The 22,032-nt window shown below is 36.1% G+C and overlaps 1 protein-coding gene across 1 annotated transcript in view; it reads right to left on the bottom strand.

Annotated features, from left to right (window-relative positions):
* C2H8orf34 (chromosome 2 C8orf34 homolog) overlaps window positions 1-22,032 on the bottom strand; it is a 158,190-nt gene that overhangs the window by 109,300 nt on the left and 26,858 nt on the right. The window contains exons 2-4 of the mRNA XM_071737739.1: window positions 20,116-20,263; window positions 19,006-19,137; window positions 11,049-11,177 (exon numbers count right to left, since the gene is read on the bottom strand). Of these exons, the coding sequence (XP_071593840.1) occupies window positions 11,049-11,177; window positions 19,006-19,137; window positions 20,116-20,263 (409 nt within the window). The remainder of the gene's footprint in view (window positions 1-11,048; window positions 11,178-19,005; window positions 19,138-20,115; window positions 20,264-22,032) is intronic.

Here is a 22,032-nt window from a genome sequence, read left to right as displayed (position 1 = left end):
TTTAAACAAAGTGAAGAGTTATGAGAATTTCAATTATAACCTTTATTTATCATTTCTAGAAAGAAGAAAGATAGGTACCATGTATTTTAGTCATTCAAAAGTTTTAAAGTAGATTATACTGGAAAAAAAAAACAATTTTTCCTAGCCTTTCTATCCCTCACAGCAACTAACCTGTTTTAATAACTTCAGATTTTTATTTAGCCCAAACACTACACTGATGTCCATACAGTATAATCAGCAGTTTGCTCCAACCTGAATCATTCAGCAGGACTATAATGTGTTATGAATGTCTTCGATCCCCCAATAGGCACTCTTAGATGTAGTAAACAATAATTCAAGGTTCTCTTTATTTCAGCTTTGAAAACCTCATTTCCATTAACCATCTCTCCATCACACTGGAGTTATTTTGCATAACCAAGGTCAATCCATTTTACAACCACAAATGCACTCTTTAAACAGACAAAGTACCTTTTCTAGCAATTTCCCATAATGATAAGATGGTTCATTTTGTTTTGATAGGGGTCTGTTTCCTCAGACTGAAAGTTGGTCTCCTTTTCTTCTGCTTTTGCAGATGCTCTGTGAATGGGTCTTTGAAACCTGGGAGTGGTTTACAAGAACAACTTTTTCCTGTGCTGACTTATTCATTAAAAGTATTTATTTTTCACTATGGTAAAAAAAAAAACTACAAAAGGTAAACCTGACATTTCCAAGACTCCACTCTAAAAAATGCCAAATGCTTTTAACATTCAATTGCCTTTGTTGCTATTGAGAGATCTGTACTGAAAGGATCAAGTAGCAAATCAGGAAACTATACAACTATACAGCTCACATTAAAAGCTTTGTTAACTTATCTGATTAAGTTACATATAAACACATAAATCAAAAAACATCCATAATCTACGGCAGTGTTTTAAGTAAAATGCTTTTTTGTGTAAGTCTCACTGTTTTCCCAGTATCTGTTCTGAATTTAGAGAAGAGTTAAGTTGACCAGAGTGCTGCAAGACACCAACACTAACTTTATTTCTTGGATAAGCATGTAGAGAGACAGCAGTTTCTGAAGATATTTTGCTAAAATAAATTTTTAAAGTTTAGAAAACTTTTATCTTTGCAATCACAGAATTAAACCTGCAAACTCTTTTTATTTGATGTGGTATCAAGGGAAAAGAAAGAGGATTAATGGGAAGAAATTTCTTCTAAAGCCTTTTACAGTAATGTCAGTATGGTGATTCTTCTGGAGGTGGGATTTACCATAATGCTGATGATAAAAGATCTTCATGTTACAGCTGAAGCACCATTAAAAAAATTCCATTGGTTACCAATAATACAATTCCATGGGATAATTCAACCCATAAAAATGTGAGTGTAAAAAAGCTCCTCATTTTCTTCCAAGACACTACTGTATCGCACACTTAGTGTGTGTCCACTCCTACCAGTTTTCTTTTGCTGTTGCCAAACTGACAAAATATCATGGCTAAAGTTGAGAGGAGAGGGAAGTTGCACCCTGTGTGCAGTAGACAGAAAATCACAGCAGTGAAGTAATTTTTTGGGTGCAGATCTCAGGTGGAATAATACGGACTCCAGTTTTCACAAAGTAGTTCCACAGAAAATGATAACAGACTTGTCTACTTACCATAAAATTAAAAAAACACCATTATACAGAATCCTGAGAATGCAACTAGAGACAATCATAATTACTATACAAGAGTATTTAGGATTTCTGTTTTTCCTTTAAGCCTTAGAGAACTCCTGACTTTTTGGTAGACAGTAGGTTACTGTCAGTTACTTCATTTTAATACACTGAAAATTTAAAATAGCTGAATTTCTAAAAAGTAATGGTAACAGTGATTGCTATCTACAGCTCATGTAATTGCTAATATCTAGAGATCAAAAATTTCTCAAAAAGCAAACCCTCTTGTTACTTATTTTGCATACTTGACCACAATTAGTTTGTTGTGCTCTCTGTACCTTGTATAGTTATTTTCATTTTTTTTTCTCTGTGACTCTCAGACAACATAAAAGAGGAAATATACATTTTATTTTTAAATATTCTAATTAGGAAAATATCACTGTAACATCACAGAACACTAGACACCAGAGGACAGCCCATTCCATGAAACTACTCTAAATGTAGACAGCTGTGTTCCAGGCTTAGGTAAAACATATATCAGTGTAGCCAAAATGTCCTTATGCTGAAAACTTCTCACCTAACAACTGTCACAACCTCAAAGTGTACCTTTTTTTCAGCCCAGTTTAATCCTCATCACCAAAAAGATCTAACACTAGAAAAAACACACCCATTTAGTTTGAAAATAGATGCATTCAAGACTGAATCCAGAGGCTTTGTTAGAATAGAACTTATTAGGAAGAACTCCTTTTGACTTCCCTCAGCTCAAATAATTTAAAGTCTGACTGCATGAGGGTGAAAGTGGGAGAATGGAAGCTTTAGGGCTGCTTCATCATTGCTCTGCCACAAGTCACTGGGCAGTGGGTAAGTAGGGGACTCATGAAAAAGTTCTGCCTTCATTAGGGAAGGTCTTCTGATGTCAAAGGCAAATCCTTCAGAAATATAGGAGTATGCCTTACCCTTTTTGTCATAGCAGCTGTTTTTCACACTATTTGCTATATTTTTATATCATACTATTATTGACAACTATCCAAGAGTTCTACCATTCTTACTTTTTGCTGTGTGAAAGTGCAGTCTTCTAACTGACAGGGCAAAAGATTTGCTTGCTACCACCAGCTAAGGCTCACAGACAAGGTTTACAGTGGGAATTAGGTACCTAGCTGCCAATTTTATGTACTAAAAAATCCTCCCTTTAACAAGTAATTAAGGGTGCTGAATTTTGATCAGGCATCACAAGTACCAAGCCCACTCAGCTGTCTGGTGAATTAGACAGATTCAGGGCACTTATTTCTACAAATGAGTATAATGACCCTCTGTGCTGTAGGGTGCTGGAATAATAAAGTAATTGGTCTGAACATGCTTTTCCAGTCCTTCACAAACACTCCACAGCCACAAACACTGCCACGTCTGATCAGTCTGTTCAAGCCAGCATAGCCTCTCCAAACTGGATTGATCCTGTCAATAGTTTGGGTTTTGAAGAGAACTGGAAGAAAAAGGTTCTCTCTGATTGCAAGGAAGCTCTAACATGCTAGGATTAAATGAAACATGATTACAAGACAATGTAATAACAATGAGACTTATTAATACTTATTATATTCTAATTTATATTGTCATTCCTACATGAAGCAGATTGCCCAGCAGCATATCTCACTGCATTAGACATGTACCTTGTAGCTTTTTATAACTAAATTATTTAACCAGTTGTTTGTCGTGCCTTTTTTTTTTTTTTCTTTTAATTACCATGGATTATTGAAGCCATTTTTTACACTGCTACATTAGATTTCTGTTCCATCTCTGCTAACCCTATGGCAATCTGCAGTAATACAATGGTAAGAATGGAGAAATAAAGATGATGATCACTATAGCATTATAGCATCTTCTTTGATAAAAAATCCATCTCTCAAAAATGTATCTGTACCATGTTTTAACAAAATAAAATCCCTTCTAAGTTCAGAATTACTGTAATCCACAGTAAAGATAAGACGTTCTGCCACAGATGTTGTGCTTAATTTCTAGCTTACGAGGAAATGAAATTTCTTTCAAAAGAAAAAAGAGCATTTTTAATAACAATTCAATGAGTCTTAAAATGCCTGGTTCTTTCATATGCAGCCCTTAGCAGAGGAGTTTTATTTGTTGCTGCTCTCTTGCAACAAATAGAATTAATCTAGTTCCTAATGCCTCTCCACTCAATGGTATTAGTCCTCTTCAGAGAGTGAGTTTCAGACTTCAGTGCTCTCAGTTCAACAGCATAAGCTTCATTTTCAAACCAGTAGGTAAAAAATGAGTTTAGGGCTTTTTGAAACGGCAAGTCATAAAATCCCTGCCTGCTGCATTATTCCTGAAGAGTTTTGTTAAAAATTTGCAATACCTACATATGTTACACACATCTGAAATTACAGAAGAGGTGTTCTGATACGAATAAAAGTTATGAAACTTCAGAGACATCTAGCATTTTTGCTTTTATTTGAGGTCCTTAAATAATTATAAGAAGAGGTAACACTAGCTGAGATTTTTTTAATACATTTTTTAAAAAGCAAAGTGTACATCAGGCAAGCCTAATGTGTATCCAGTAGTACGAAAATAAAATGTTACTATTTTCATCTATGCCATAGTACTAGTACTAAGTTCAACAGGAGCGAACAGTTCATGCATTTTCCTAAACATCCAGAAGATGGCCACAGAGCTCCCGATTGCCGGTTTTCCTGGCTGCCAAACAAAGCCTTCTGGATGTGACATACAGGTTGTGATCCAAAGAATTTAAAAAACAAGCTATGACCAACGCAATGCAGCTCTGACTAACTTCTCAAAATTCATTCTCAGGATCGGTCTAGGCCAAGGAACTTGTTGATGGCTGCACTGGAAACCTCATAGTGCATCACAGATTCTGTAAAGGACTCCAGGACAGAAAGAGTGTTACTACTTTATGAGCAGGAGTGGTAACTCAGATTTTCTGTAGGGGCATACTAAGCTGAAACCTCAGAGCCATTGCCAATGAGGGAGTAAATTCTTATGCTATTAAACAACTATGTAACAAGTATCTGTAATGGTATCCATCTCAAATTAGGATAAAATTCCTCCCAGTACCTAGCTACACAAGAAAAAGGCAAAGAGTATCATCTACAAGGCACCACATATTAACACATAAACAAACTACACATCAATATAGTCACTACGTGGGAAACACAGATTTAAACTCTCCTCCCCATGGCAGCTTTAAAAAATAATCCCCATCAAAAAGATCTGTGCTTTGGATTTGCAGTATTTTGATATTCAAATTTCTGAGTGATTCCAATTGAGAATATAGGTTTGAGGACTAGTTTGGTGAGTAATGAATCAGACAAGCAGAAAGAAACAAAATGCAAAGTACCCACCAAATATTATGTCCCAGAAACCCTCTTTAGGCCAAGGTCATTTTGTAAGAGAATAATCAACTCCACAGAATCTTTCAGAACCCTTAACCTCAGGGAAAGGTGCACATTGCATTAGGCTGGTTAAGGTGGGCAGCCCATAACAGCCAATAGCCAAGGACAGAGCCATAGTTCACCCTTCTATTGCCCCCCGAGTGCCAACTCCCTTCTTCTGAGAGCTAGAAAGTACCACAGCTGAGATGAAAGTCAAACAAACCCCAGTTCTGCAATAGCATTATGGAAATTTTTAGAAAGTTAAATGCTGTTCCTGAAAAGGATGCTCCAACCTGGAAAGAGACTGTAGTCCTGAAAGTTAGAGCAGGCTAGATCAGAATGGCAATTACCTTCACAAAAGTAATTAAAAATTTAACATCTGCAGGAAATAGATACTCTTAACTGAAGTCATAGTGATCTCCTGGCCATATAATCCACACTTTCTAATTAAACAGCAATAATCATGTTCACATTCCTCGTTTCAATCTTCAGAAAGTATCATTGTTTTCTATTATTACTCATACATCACACTAAAAGCAAATGGATTTCATGAGCAAAGGCAGTATCAGATAACAGCTACAGCACTGAGATAAAATTAACTTCCTTAAGGGTTTGATTGAGTTTATCTAAAAATGTCAGTTTCAAAATAAATCAAAAGCATTGATCTCATACAAGAATAATACGATTTTAAAAGTTCAGCTTGAACAGGAGAAAGGAAAAATTCTCCACAGAATGCTAGTGATGACTAGAGGTTTGTGGTTCAATTAGCAGAATGCATCTAGGCCTAGATGCCCAGCTGATGGTGGATAAGTAATTTTTAGCTACTAAAGTCCATTTCAGATCAACAATTGTGCATGACAGAAAAAAAATACTGAAATATCATGTCTTAAAACAAAACCCCTCATGAGACAACTGATAGAAGTCTAGCTGCATGTCATGCAGATGTGCATTCACAGTTATATCATCATCAGAAATGCCTGGCTACACTAGGAAAATTCAGAAGTCTCTGATAAATGTTAGCAGCATTCCATTCAAGTACAGATCATACAACCACAGTGTCAATCATTAATAGTTTCCCATAGGGTAGAAGCTTCCAAATGAACCCCAATCTAATGTGCTTCAGAGACTGCTAAATGCATTGAAGAAGTTCATTATATATATGAAGCTCTAATTAACTATTAATTTGTTAATATATTCTGTTTGGGTTTTTTTAAAAAATTAGTTCTACTCTTATGAGAGTTTTACAGGCTTTTACTTTTCACCATTTTATCTTTTTTCTTAAAGGTGCAAGATCATGCTTCTCTTAAGCTTAAACTATGGATAAACAACACCAACTAATTCTATTATAAGAAATAACTGCTTGAGATAGTCCTGAGGAAATCAAGAGATCTTTCATTCTTGGAGATACTCAAGAGCTGTGGACATGGTCCTGGACAACTAGCTCGAAGTGGCCCTGCTTGAGCAGCAGGAGACTGGGCCAGATAATCTCCAGAGGTCCCTTCCAACCTCAACCATTCTGTAATTCTATGATGCTTTATGTTTTCCAGCAATATATCCAACTAGAATGAAGATGGCTGTTTTATGTATTGATTGATTGATTACTCAGCTTCTAAATTAAAAACAAAAGAGTACATTTTTCCTATTATTTTTTCCTGTATATCATTATTTCTGGGATTCCTTCCAACAAACTGACTTGGGCTGGTTCACAAATAGCTTTGGTTAATCTTAACTTACTACCATATTCTTACCTTAGGATGTCCATTTAATGCAAAGCATGATAAATTTGTTTCTTCCCCTCTGATTTGTAGTATACACCAGGCCCAAACAAGGATACAAACACTACTTTAAAAAATGGTTATTGCTGTTGAAGGGCTATATGCATTTATAAAAATTACTTGTCTCACAGTAGAACACATTAAGTATCATCAGATGCTGTTACCATGTGCAAGCTGAAAAAATCCAATATGCACAAATTTTCAATACACACTCCCAAATTCAACTGTTCATAGAAAAGATGTAAAAAGTTGTTCACAAAGCAGACAGACTTCACAACATTTTTGCAGGAAGGTCTTGCTTATTTAGAAATTTTTCCCACTCAAAACCCTCATAATTTACTGTTTTCCATCTCTTCTTATCTGTTTGTCCATCCTCAGAAGATGAAGGGTGAAGACAGGTATATTCAAGAGCAAGATCCTTAGCTGTGCAGAAGATTTTAACTCTTTTTAAAAGGCAAACAGGCCATAAGGGGAAATAGAAGAGCATTTGAAACAGCGTGGAACTGTCCTTATGATCAGCTGAGGAAGAGGGATCATAGCAATAAAGATGAGAGACCTTGCAATCAAAGAAAACAAGACATGCAGAATAGAAATGCAGTATATTTCTCTGTGCTGCTTCATAAAGCAAAATCTTCTCTGAATAGTTGACTTGATAGTTCAAAATCCACCTCAATGACAAAGTGAGTAGAGAAGCAAACAAGACCCAGGTTTCCCACATGGGTAAGCCTCTGGAAAATGGTGTACTTAAATCACCAAGCTCCAGTGCACTTAGACCATAGTTACAGTAATACTTTTTCTCCAGTCCCTCAAAACTCATAAGATACTTATAACATTGAGTGTGAATTCACTGTTGGCTTCTCAGACTTACTCAGCACTGAATTATTCACATTTTGTCTGGATGGGGCTTAGGAGGAGGGCTCAAAAGATGAGGAAAATCAGTTTTAATCACTAGGAGGAGTGAACATAGGAAAGAAGGGCATGCAAGGGCCTCAACTTCCCTTTCAGGCAGTTCTAACTTTGTGTTAAGTGCACAGGTTCGTGTCAAAGCAGCTATCTAGGCTGAATGGTGACTGAAGCAACAGAAACTACTGTTTAATTCAGAGGCTGCAACAGGCTGCATCAGCTGCATAGCAAGCAATGAAGTCAAAGAAACTCACTAAAAGATCCAAAGCTTATCTTTTAAAATGGAAATGAATTCCAGGACCTGAACTTGAAACCTCTTGTTTGATGTGGCACTCTTCCCTGATAAAATACTGAAGAATGAAATGAGAGGGAGCCGTGAAAAGCCACTGATGGTACATTGAGATTGTTTCCTACTTATCTATTTGTTGAGTATCAAATGTAGCATTAGACTCATAAGACTTTAAAAATGGGATCACAGAATCAAAAGCAGTGACTAGCCTGCCCAAAACATGCATTAACACTGGAGAAGGTAGCTGCAGGACCTTGTTATGGCTTTTATAAAATCCACCAAATGGGTTGATAGCTTGGGTATAGCACAGAATGAATTTCATTTGTCTTTTAAAGTTCTAGACATGGCTATTCATTCAAATCCTCTAAGCTATTTTCTATGTGCAATCTGTATTCTACCTTTGGGAGAAAAATAAAACCACATTTATTTTCAAAACTATACCTTTTCTAATCTTTTCCAGACTTTTTGCATATTTCATTTTGAATTTTTATATCATGCTAAGATGTGAGAAAGTACAGCACAGAACAGATTTCCTGAAATAGTCTCAAAATCAGGAGTACAAAAGCTGGCAACAAGGACATACAGCTTAGAATTAATCTGATGAATGTGTTTAAATGATATAACCATACAGGCTAAAGTGCAAAATGAGTAGCAACTATCAAAGTACAAAAAAAGCCACAAGAAAAGATACTATAAATACACTACGAAAGAGGACAAAGCAAAATACAGAATTATTACATTGAAGAGAAGGAAAGCAAATAATAGATGATTCAAAGAAATCCCAGTGTTCAATACTTTGACTCATTCGGTCTTCACAAAAACTTGAACTGTGGCCAGATATTTAATGCTAGTAATTCTAAGAGGAAAAACTGCAAGCCAGATGATGGAAAGCTGAAAGATATTCTCATGACTCAGATACATTCAAGTTGGCAGAATCTCGTGAAATTCACTCCAGAGCACTTAATTAACTAACTGAAGCAACATCTAATCCATTAGTAAATCTCTTTCAGGAATAGAAAGGACAGAAAAGGGCAAATACTGTATCTTTCTTCAGAAAAGAAAAAGGGAGGACATGGGGAACTACTAACCAGCAAGCCTTACTTTGACAGCAGCAAGAATACTTGACAAAATTGTTAAATTAACAATTCATCAATATCTACTGGATAGGAAAGGTGATAACCAGACAACATGAATTTATCAAGAATGAATCACATAAAATCAGTCTGGTTGCTTTCCCAACTGACAAACTTGCTTAGTGAATAAGAAGAGGAAGTACATGTAAAGTACTTCAGTTATAACAAGACATTGTTTACTGTCCTAGACAATAGTCCAGTAAACAAATTCTAGAATTACATTCTAGGTGAAATAACTGCAAGGTAGAAAAAATCTGGTGGGAAAAAAAAGCACTTACTGAGTAGCTTTCAAGGGCTGGTTGCCAGATCTGAAATGTAATCATGAAGAAGTCTGACAATATATCCATTAATGATCTGGGTGAAGAAATAGAGAGCACATTCATGAAAGTGAACTTAATATCAGGCTGTGTTTTAAAGCACTCTGGGGAATAGGATTAAAATCTTGTATTATCTTGATAAGTCATCAGAAAACATCAAGTACTAGGAAGAAATAGTGAAGAATGTTTCTTCTGTGAAATAACTGTGAAAACCTGACTACAACAACACTGACCAGGTACATTCACCTCCAGCCCAAGCTGCAGTGTTTTACACCCCAGTTAGAAACCCTGTGACCAAGAGAGGTACAGAATGCTGCAAACTGTAATTGAAGTATGAGGAAGCCAGAGCTCAGTGGAGTCAACACAACATTCACAAGGAAAGACAAAGATGTAGGACTGAAGAGTGGATTTAGTCCTTTATTATTGAACTCTCATATCCAATTGTTTTGTATTTCCAGAGACTTAACAAATAGCCCTTTCTGAAACTGAAAAAAAAGTGGACCCTTACTGGATGTGGTTTAGATTGTTAGAAGCAGATAAATCAATTTCCTAGAAATGCATATGAATGAAAAGAACCCTCTACCTATACTACTAAAACTATTATGAATATAACAGTCGCTCAAAATATAATTGGTCTGATCATCAAAAAACATTTGGGAGAAAAGGAATTTGGGCAAACTAGTTTTGGGTATTTGACACAACTTGGAAAAATGCTGAATTTCAAAATTCTCCATGAAAGAGATCTTCCATTCTTCATTCAGATTCATTTCTGACCTCATCATCTCCAATTTCTCCAGTGAATCAAGAAGTACCTCGGACAAAATTTGAGAGGATAAAGAAAAAATTTCTTATCCAAATGGCTCCCAGACAATGCCATACTTAGTTTTCTTGTACTTTATATACTCTGATAATTGTGAATAGTGGTTATTCCCATGAAACTATTTCAGAATTCTATTCTACAGGAAAAAAAAAAAAAGCTATTTCTCATCTTATCCAGTAATTCTCAGAGCTACAACTTATATCAGCATGCAGTCTCTAAGCACTACTCCTGTTTGACTATGTATTTTAAGTAATAATTGCTTTTTTAAATAAAGTAATTGGATACCATGTTTTACTAGTATCTGAGATGCTTTAAAGTATTTATTTTAATTTCTTATGAAAAAAATAAAGGAATTAATTGGGGTCAAGGATACAAAATACCTAATTTTTTTTTTCCAATGACAGGTCTGATTTCCATCAACGAGGAAAAGTTTTACAAAAGTTAGTCCAGTCTAACTGCTACCACCCAAAGGAGCAGCCTCACTGTTGCACGGTGCCACCATTTTCCTTAAGCCAGCCTCTTTTGTTGATCTTTTTATGAGGCAATTCAGCTCACTAAACTGGTAGAAAACTAATGTAAGAAAAAAGGTGATGCAGGGGAAGTAGTTTCTGTCAGCAAGAGACCCTGCTAAATTATTTCAGAGAGTCTGTAAACCTCATCAACAGGGATATAACTGCTGATGTCAATGAACTTGGTCTTTGTTGGATAGAAGACCACCTACTTGATATATACTTCCAAATTACAATTCAATCTGCATGGTTACATTAAAAACTAAAATCAACTTACTGCGAGACAGATTCTCAAGGGCTTTTCCAAGTTTTTTGCTCTCTTGAAGAATATGATTTAGTTCATCAAAATCATGGCTCTCCGGTTTTGTCCTCCAATCCCATTTAGGTTGCTCTATTGACCTTGGCACTAAATATACACAGATATATAGATGAAGTTTAGACTTGGTAGTTCAGACTCCTACAGTAGAAAAAAAAAAAGCTGCACAATGAGTTTACAAGCTCAAGCACCTTGAAATTATTTAAGTATCCTATTTTAACAGCTGGAAATATTTCCTTTGGTAAATGTGAAGTAAAATGAAAACATCTATGAACAAATGCATACTTGGGATGATTCCTGCAAGTGAATTAATTGATAAACAGGAATAATTAACTCAATGTTAACAATTAAAAATAATGCAATAACAGAAAAATGGAATAAAAATATTGCATACGAAGGTACTTCATTTACATCAAAATAGAATTGTGTGCCCTAGGGGCCAGAGAGGAAAAATGTCAAAAAGAAAATGAGAAAATGAGTAACTTGTACTTTTGACTTTGCTAGTCATTTAAGCAAGAATAAGAAAAGCTTTAGATAACACTTTTAAAACAACATGTTTATACAATTATTTTAAAAATATCAGGAAGTGTAGACTACAAAATTCATAAAGACAGTGAAACATAATATGTCTCTATGGTTCATGCTGTACAGCCTATAATCTCTATTCCAATACTAGTAAATGAAGTAAAATCAAGTAAATGAACTTGATCTTTGAAAAGCATAGTCTTGATCTTACAGTCTCTTACTCATTATCTATTATCAAAACCTTTAATTTCAAATTAACAGTTTCTCAACTGATGAGCTAACTTTACCTACAATGGCAGGAAAGAGAAGAAACAATTTTTGAGATATATAGGACCCACAATGAACAGAGCTGCATTGACCAATGTGAAAAATGTCAACAGTTTATAGAAATGGGAAAGGGAAAAAAAAAATGTACCGAACTAAGTGATCTGCTGCCTTCTCCATCAAATGCAATTTTTGGATTGTCTCCAAATACACCATTACCATGCTGAGAACTGCACAAGCTGATGAGAAGATGATGATGCCAAGAGGCCATATTCCCAACAGAAAGGACCACTTGCATTTATCAATGATTCCTAACTAACCACTTAAAAGTAACTTCATAAACAAAGCCTATAATGTCAAATAAGTCCTGGCCAGCTTTGAAATTTTTATTTACTATTTTGACAGCTATGGACTAGTTTATGCTTACAAACTTTATTTTCATGACATGCTAAGACACAAACTTGAAGACTACTACAGATAGTGAAAGAAAAAGGGAAAAAAAAAGAAAAGAAAAGAAAAAAAAAGTTATCTTTTGATCATTTGGAATTTCAGAGTGCTGAAAATGGCAATAGCCATCTTCTCCAGGTAATGAAATGTGGCAATGGTACACACCAATGGTATGTTTAAGTCTTTCTTTCACAAAGAATGTGATTCCATCTCCCCGAGACATAAACCCAAGCCATCTTCAAACTGGGTATCTGTACATGTACAACCCAGAGTCTATTCTGATCTGTAACACTCTTTCAGGAATCTGGAGAAGTATTGGGGAAGTTAATACTTTGAACTGTAATTATGCAATTACAGGCATTCTCAAAAGCAGAAGATAAAGGAGACATTTTAAAGGACCTAGAGATAAGAGGAAAAGGATAGAGACACGGTAAGCCTCAATAGGAAGGGATGAAAGGAGCAAGTTGCAGTGTTAAGAGTCTGGTTCTGCTTCACGTTCAAAAAAATCAAGCTGTGTATTTCCCTTTGAGGACAATGGAAATCAGGAGCTACTGGTGGTTCCTACTGAACAGATACAGGACTTAAGGTATCAGGGTATGGCTAGCCTATACAGAGATGTGAACCTTATAATTTTTCTCAATACTTTTAAGAGACAATTGTTTAATTTGCAATTCCCTGGTTCAGAAACCACTGTATTCATTATAAGTTACCTAAATTTTTGTGTGACCAAGAATTTATTCCATTCATAGACCCTAGCATAATTGCTAATGACTAATAATCAAATAGCACAGCTTCAGCATTCCTCACAGTTTGTCTTGTTTACAGAAAACAAAATGTTCTACCTATTATTTTTTCAAACTTTTACTAACTGTTAATATAAGTATTCAGTAAACTAGAAATTTTATGATGAAGTCTCTCTATTTTTGGTCTATAAAACATTAAACATTTGTTTTATATAGAGATTACATGCTCCTTTACTGCCAGCTTTTTCAGCCATCTCATCTTCTCCCTTCACTGTACCAAAACTATATTCTACATCACTCACACCAGCCTATTAGCAGTTTGACAGAATTTCCATGTTTATACTGAACTCACATCACCAGAGAAATCTCAGAGTATCATCAAAATACCAACAAGCAATAATACTATACTATATACAATACTATAATACTATATATGATGATAACTAAACCTTAGAGCTTCCAGGCTGCACAAAATTTCAGCAACCTGGGATTTGGTATCACATCCATTTGAAACAACATTCTCAAAAAATATGGTTTGAAAACCACATTTTTCAAAATAACAAAGGACAGAATTTTCAAGAAGCCATACTAGTTAGAAATAAAATTTGATTTTAAAATGGGACAGAAGCTGAATGGAACAAATCTAAGTCCTACTCAGCTCCAGACCTTCCAGGACCAACAACTGCTGCATTTATGGACTAATCTGCTTTAGGACAATGAGAGCATCAAAGCTGTTCCTGGAAAGCAGGAAAACTTGCTCAAGAGACAATGGTTTGGTCCCTAGTTTCAGAGCCATGTTCCACAAACATAGGAAGCTTGGACAGCACCTGATTAAATGGCTGGCAGGAAACCAGTCAAAAGCATGGTGAAAATTTGCTCTGTAAGCTGGTGTACTACAGCCTGTGTTTCAATGAACCATTCTGTTCAGCGGTGAAAATGTATCAAAACAGATATTGTGCCACAGAACATTTCTGAGTTTCAATAGAATTTGTTTCAACAAGAAGTCTGGATAATTCTTTTGAAACAAAACTGATGGGGAACTTAACAGAATAAGAACTGACATTTTTATTACTTCTAGAAAAGACATAGGTCTTCTTACTCACTCTTCCAACCAATAAACAGACAGTAAAACAAAAATGTACTTCATTACATTATGTGGCGTGTGTCTCTCCTTTCAAAGTTTATTTCTGTTTGCTTACAAATGTTCTTAAAACATAAATTTCTCTCTTTCCAAATATAGGATCCACAAGCACTGGTCATTTTTAAATTGATGGCTTTGTGTGAAGCCTGCAGAACTGCTGAAGTGTATATGACCCTTTCTTGAGATCTCTGGAAATACATGATCTTCTGTATGTATGAAACCCATCATATACCATTTCCATGTATATGTCACTATACATCTAGTAAAATCCTTTCATAGTATTCTGACCTTCCTCTTTATTATAATCCCTCGTTCCTCAAAATTACTGTATCAGATTTTTTTAATCCCTCTTCACATTACCTGCCTCAGTCTCATCTCTCGTTTTTTGAGAGATTTATGTAACACTTTCTCTTGAAATTATTTTCCTACAATTCAGAAAATTTATTACACCTACATCATAGTATTCATATAGAAATATTAAGGTTTTCTCTTTATAGAGCTGAAATTTCCTCATCTCATCTACAAGACTACAAACACATACTTTCCAGTATTTCTAATTTTCTGGTGGTGCACATTCCCAGATGTGTTACGAATTCTGTCACAAATCAGTGGAACTTTATTTTTATAACAGATGATGCTACAAGATCAGTACTGCTTTTACCTACACATAAATGTCTTTCCAAGACATAATTTGCAGACAGAATCAGATCAGTTGCTCATTAAATACATTTCATTAATACATTGTATGGCCATCTTACATCTCAAAGAACAAAAATATGTGAGTTATTACTGAGCATAGAATTACTTATGTATTTAAATCTTGCAATAGCACTCAGTTTGGAGTTCCTTGATAACACAGCCAAATTGGTTTACACAATACCTGGATATTAAAGGTCTAAGACAAGGATGGCCTACAGTCCTAGACAGACCAAGGGCAATTAGAAGTAACTGTACATTGTAACAAACATTGTAAATGGGACATGGTGAGGATGGTGAAAGCAAGTAGAGTGCAAGAACAATCTGTGATGTGACTTAATAAGGAGGTGGTGAAGAGAACAATCTGCTTTTGTCTAAAAGTAGTCAGGCTGTGAAGCAAGAACTCGGTTTCACGAAATACTTAGAGACTTCCAAATCTGTTTTTCTTCAAATACAGAATGTGATCATCCAAATATTTCAATAAGTACATTTATATATACACAAACACACACTAGGAGCACTAGCTTCAAGCCTCTCTCTTTCCAGACAACAGCAGCAGCCTCTGCTTCACTATGCTTTTGCACACCCCAAAAAAGTGGTCAGATCTCTTAGATACCAGGGTGTCTTGTTTGTTTGTTTGTTTCAGATGCAAATGAGATTTTAACAGGCAGGAGGAAGGACTGCAGGAATCTTTCCAGTAAAAATATTGAATGCACAAGGAAGAGATACCTGTGCAGTAATAACATGCCTACTGCAGTCAACATGACCTCTCCTGTAGGAAAAAACCATTTCCTAATTAAATAAATCAATTCCCCCTATATTTCCAGAGATTCCCGTGAAGTGACAATTCTCAGTTCATAATAAATCACAAGATCAGGATAATTTCAACAAGATAGTTCTAAGACAAAAGCTCTGCAACAAAACGTATCATAGCTGATGGACTCCATTAAATTTTAGGTTTGTTTTTGCAGTTTTGTGCAGCTTCTAAGGTTCTTGGATTTGTAGGCTTGATTTGTTTTAATCATAAATCTGAGATTAAATGTTTCAGGTCTCAGTAGGCCCAAGGCATCCTGTTTTTCAGGTTAGTACTTTTTGGATAGGCTTTGGAAAAAAATATACCAAGACACCCAAAAATGTTCAGAGGTACAAGATAAAAGCAGAAAAGAAATAGAATATGCTGTGTTCATCTAGACTGAGTAACAAAAGGCTTCACAACAGGCTTGCTTTCTGCTGATATGAGTGGTTGAAAGGGCATACAGTACCCAATGATTTTTGGCATAGCCCAGCAAAAATTGTAAAAACCCATCATTATTAAAATGGTTCTTGGCAGAAAGTAAGAGAAGCAAGACACTGCAAAAAAACACATGGCTGAAAACAGCCTCTCTGACAGCAATTAAAAAAAAAATAGTAGTTCAAACCCAAGCTATTTTCAAAAAATTGCAGAGACAAATAGTTGCAGGGGTAAGTAAGTAATGAAAAATTAACAGGGGGATTCAAGGTTTTAAACAGTGGTATGGACAAATAAATAGGAAAAGGCATAAACAGAAAAGCACAGAATCAGAGAATAATTAGGCTGGAAAGGACCTCTGAAAGTCTTCTAGTCCAACCTGCTGCACAAATCTGGTCCACTGAAGGCAGGTTGCTCAAAATATCAAGTTGAATTTTGAGTACCTCCCACCAGGATGGAAATTTCACAGTATCTCTGGACAACCTGTTCCAGACTTTGAGCATTCTTGCAGTATGTTTTTTGTTTTCTTTCACTACAGAACTTCAAGAAGGATCTGGCTACATCTTCTCTATCACCCTCCCATGTAGTAGCTGATGATGACAACGAAATCTCCCCTTATCTTTCACTGCTTTGGGATGAACAAACCAACTTCCTTCAGCTTTTCCTTGTCCATCACATGCTCTACCCCTCTCACCATCTTGGGGGACCTCTACTGGACTTGCTCCAATGTCTTATTGTCTATTGTGACAAACTCCAAATGCCACCTCCAAAGTGCCACAGCCAGTTCATATTGAAGTTCTTGACTATCTGTATCCCAGATCCTTTTCTGCAAAGCTACTTTCTAGCCACTCAGACCCCAGTTTATACTATTTCTCAGGGTTATACCATTCAAGATGCCAGACTTTGCACTGGCCTGTGCTAAGGTTTCACTCAGCCCTCTCCTCATTCCTGTTTGAGAAGCCCTGGTACCCAGAACACCAACCACTTCCAACTCACCTGCAAACCCAGGAGAACATTCTGCTTCATAATCCAAAACAAAGACAGACTTTCCAATAGTATTGGTTTCAGTATCAACCCCTTAAGCACTACTGAATAAGCCACTACTGAAATGCTTTCCAACTGGACTCTGCATTGCCAGTTATAATCCCTTGAATCCAACAGTTGAACCAACATCATACATATCTTCTTTTCCACCTATCCAGTCCATATCTCACTAAGTTATAAGGATACTATGGGAGAATGACAAAGTTTTTCTAAAGTCAAGGTGGTAAACATCCACTGCTCTCTCTGATTATATGGCCAGCTATTTCATCTAATGAGGCTTCAGGCTGATCTGATCAGGCATGTATGATCCCCTAAAGCCATGCTTGGTGTTGTAAATCAAATTTTCCTCCTTCTTGTGGCTGGAAATACCTTCCAGGCAAATCTGCTCAATAATTTTTCCAGAGGATGAAGTTAGGGTGATCAGCATGTCATCTTCAAAGTCTCCTTTTTGCCCTCCCTCAACATTTGCCATTTCCAGTCATCAGGAACTTCCCACATCACGACCTTTCAGTGATGAGAGAATGGCTGAAGACTGAGAACTTGAGATATTTAGGAGGCAGCATGCAAGGTACTTGATGCTTACCAGAGTCAGAGGTGCAAGCACACAAAGGAGGAGAAGAACACAGTATGATGACAGGAACATGTTGCAACACCTTTGGCTTCTGTTTCTAACACTGTATTTCCATAAACAGCTGTTAACCAGCAAAAACTGTTAAATTAGCCTCAAGATTATGAGACAATGACCACTTCCCTGAATTTCACTCTTGAAAGTGAACTCATATCTACATACTTCTTCTGTATGTATACAAAATATAATACAAAATTCATGTATCCATAGAGAGGTACACTGAAACCTGCAATCAAATCTGAGTCTTTTTGAAGCAGGGGATATACTTTATCAAGAAGAAAGAGATTCATGCTCCTTTTCCAAAAAAGGAAAAAAAACCTGTGAATCCTGGTAGTACAAGTTAGTCCTGAGAAAAGTTGTGCTACAGGACACAACTACCTGTACTGCTATTTTTTTACTTGCTATAGTTATTTATTTACTTTACCCATCACTGTGCTACATTTTAATCTACTGAGGCCACTAGGAAGTGGGTTTTTTTGACATGGGTGAAGTCTGGACTTCCCCATCTTACTTTTAGACAAAAGACAGCAAGCCCTAACATTGCAGCATACTATATATCTCTGTTCTCATCTGGTCCACCTAACCACATTTTGAGTTACAAAGTATTTGGATATTATGAAAATTCCAAAATGCTACAATAGTCAACAGATGAAAGCATATTTTTGCAATTTATTTTGAATAACAAATCTTATTTACACAATTTTGTGTGTGTACCTATACAGATATATGCATGTATATTGCAGATATATACACATATATATATACATACATATATATATATATATTGCATACATATATATATATGTGGGGAAAAAAAACCACCTTAAAAATCAAGCTTAAAAAATAAATTACTTCAATAACCAGTACACAGAAAGCACTATATTTCATTAAGGCTTGCTGCCTGTATTTTTACTACTTCTATGCAAACTAAGAGATAATCATAAAACTGTGCATGACACCCAGATATTCTTCCACCTTTTATCTATCTATAATTCTATTATATCTTCACATGACTACATAGGGCATTATTAAACATTCATAATTCAAGTGAAAGTAAACCAAGATCAAACTATTCTAACATGTATCTACATGAGCCATTTCAACTGCTCAGTTTGCTTTCCATTTTAATCCTAGTTCAACAGAAAATCATACCATGGCTTTGGAAGAATGTACAAGTTAATAACATAGTAAAGCTTCCTTACATGACTTGGACTCTGGTGACGGTGGAGAAATGTTGGACACGGCAAGGTCACTCTTTGACTTTTTAGGCTTTTTTGCATTTACCTGCCAAGGTTTGTCGTAACTTCTAAAATCTCTCCTTGTTCCTTTATTTTCTGTTAAAAGAATTGAATCAGTCAATTATAACATTTGTAGGGTTGTTTTCCAAAGACTTAATGAATAAATAACCCCAAAAAACCAAGATCTATCAGTCTAAACACAAGGCAGCTCTTTTTGCACTTCTATTTCTGATTTATGCTAAATTTCATGTATTTCTTCCATCTACTAAACATCAAAATTGAGAAATCCATTAATATGCTTTTCATTAAAAATATAACCTTCTTTAATTATTTTTGTTTATAATTAAGTCCTTATAACCATTTATCCTCTTGCATGTTTGACTGCCTAGGGTTAAAAATTTACATTTTATATAAAAAAAAAGATTTTGAAGGCAACTAACATTTTGACTATCACCAGCTGTTTCAGATCTATTACAGTCTGAAACAGAACATCAATTGATTTTAAATGCATAACCAATATTCTAATAGGATCTTGTATAAAAATCAAATTTTGTATTTATCAAAGCTAAAATTTCAGATTAGAGCAGATATTATTTCAGAAAAATTCTATGCTTCTGAAGATTTACAATCATAAATTATTCATACTGGAGTTCATAAAGTAGTAACAGCATCTTCTCAAGTGCTGGAATGATGGATTGTTAAAAATGTGTATTATTAAAGAAAATATCTCAATAGAGGCTAATTTCAGGCACAAGTACACCATTGGAGAAAAAAAAAAAAAAAAAAAGAAAGAGAAAAGGAAAGGAAAGCAAAGAAAGCAGCAGGGGAATCAAGTGACCTTTATATGCACCTTCTTTCTCACTGAGACTGGGATTGTTCCCATGCTCACATGATGGGCTGATCTCATACCCAACATTCTATACTAAATTCAGGAGCAATTGGACAGACTGGTTTTATTGTGCATGCTCAAAACCACAGCATGGTACCTGTTCAACACATACATCCAGGAAATCACAGACAAAAGTGTGGGATGATTAGATAGGGGATTAGCCTTTTCCATCCTAAAGAACATACCTGATACTTCACTTTCTGCCCAAAGGGCGGCAGAGCCAGACAGCGTCCTCTGAAGCTGACTGCGGCTCCCCTGTTTGGACTGGAGATGATCAATTAGAAATGGGATTGGCTGGTCAGGTGTCTCCGTTATCAGCTTGGTCATCAACTCCTTCAAAAAATTGAAACAAAACAAACAAAAAAAGATTAGTGAGATACTGCACCTAAACTAATCTTGTCTTAACCAAAAGCAAAGGAGTATTTATAATGGGAAATCCTGTTTTCAACTGTCACAGGTTCATATCTGAATTGATCTCAGTCCATATGTATGGTAAAACCAACCCAACCCCCACTACCTGCTCAAATCTACCCAAAACAACCTGAACACTGTTTTTAACCATTCAGAACAAGAATCTTTTCAGAGCAGCGAGTAGCTCTTCTCTGATTCATGCCAGCCAGTTTCTTCTCACTGGTAATCTGTGTATCAGCAAAGGCTGGCGTATTTTTTATCCCATAGTCACAGAACAATGATTTGTTTAGGATATGTATTCATATTGCCTGAATTCAAACAGGCAGACACTTTTTAAAGCAAATATTATTGTATAGACACAAACAAATATTCTATTCCACTGTTACAGACATGGATACAAAGCCAGTGGCAACAGGAACCACCTCCTATGCTACGGATTGATACCATCTAATTGCTGTTACACACCCTGGCCTTGCAAGGCTCCACAGAAGTAAAAAAATTAACAGAACGAACAACAAAATCGGGACCAAAAAAAACCTGTCTACATTTGCTAAGAAAGAGTATTTATTCTCTCTTCATCTACTCAGCACTGGTGAGGCTACACCTCGAGTCCTGTGTCCAGTTCTGGGCCCCTCAGTTCAGGAAGGAGATTGAGGTGCTGGAGCAGGTCCAAAGGAGGGCAACCAGGCTGGTGAAGGGACTCCAGCACAGATCCTATGAGGAGAGGCTGAGGGAGCTGGGGCTGTTCAGCCTGGAGAAGAGGAGGCTCAGGGGAGACCTCATCACTCTCTACAACTCCCTGAAAGGAGGGTGTAGCCAGGGGGGGGTTGGTCTCTTTTCCCAGGCAACTCTCAGCAAGACAAGAGGGCACGGTCTCAAGTTGTGCCAGGGGAGGTTTAGGTTGGACATTAGAAAGAATTTCTTTACAGAGAGGGTGATCAAGCATTGGAATGGGCTGCCCAGGGAGGTGGTGGATTCTCCATCCCTGGAGATATTTAAAAAGAGACTGGATGTGGCACTCAGTGCCAGGGTCTGGTAACTGCAGCGGTAGTGGATCAAGGGTTGGACTTGATGATCTCTGAGGTCCCTTCCAACCCAGCCAATTCCATGATTCTATGATTCTATGAATCCACAGCACAAAACTCACCATAAGTCTCACACAATTTAGACTATCTCTGCTTTATCTTTTCCACACACCTTCATTTAATTAGTAGTTTTTCAATTATTGGTAATAGCTAGGGATAACCATCAGCTAATTGTGCTGGAAAAAGATACTTATGAGGGAATATACCAAATAACAGTAAACATGACAGATTATTAGGACATAGCAAGTTGTCTTTGTCCGCTCCAAGACTTGTCATTCTTTTTATTCAAGTAGTGGTATAAACAATTGGGTATAAGTGAAAATGAGACAGAAACAAGATATCCATTCCAGAAAGAAAAATTAAACTACTTCCAAATCTTAGAAATGGTAAAGCTATATAGTGTAACTTCCTCTAGACTGTCGCTCACCAAGGTAGGAGAAACCCTCTGATACACATCATACAAGAAAAATCCAGAAATTGAAGTAATTCATAATTTGGTTGCTTGGCAACACTCTAACAGCAAACCATTCTTTTTTTTTCTCTGGCAAAATGCATAATTAGTGACAAGTAAATTAGTAAAGCCTTCAGCACTGTTTCTCACAGCAT

This window comes from Heliangelus exortis, chromosome 2 (genome assembly GCF_036169615.1).
Source record: "Heliangelus exortis chromosome 2, bHelExo1.hap1, whole genome shotgun sequence".
In the NCBI taxonomy this organism is placed as follows: Eukaryota; Metazoa; Chordata; class Aves; order Apodiformes; family Trochilidae; genus Heliangelus; species Heliangelus exortis.
The sequence above is the reverse complement of the archived record's forward strand: the minus strand, read 5'-3'. Positions and strand labels throughout refer to the sequence as shown.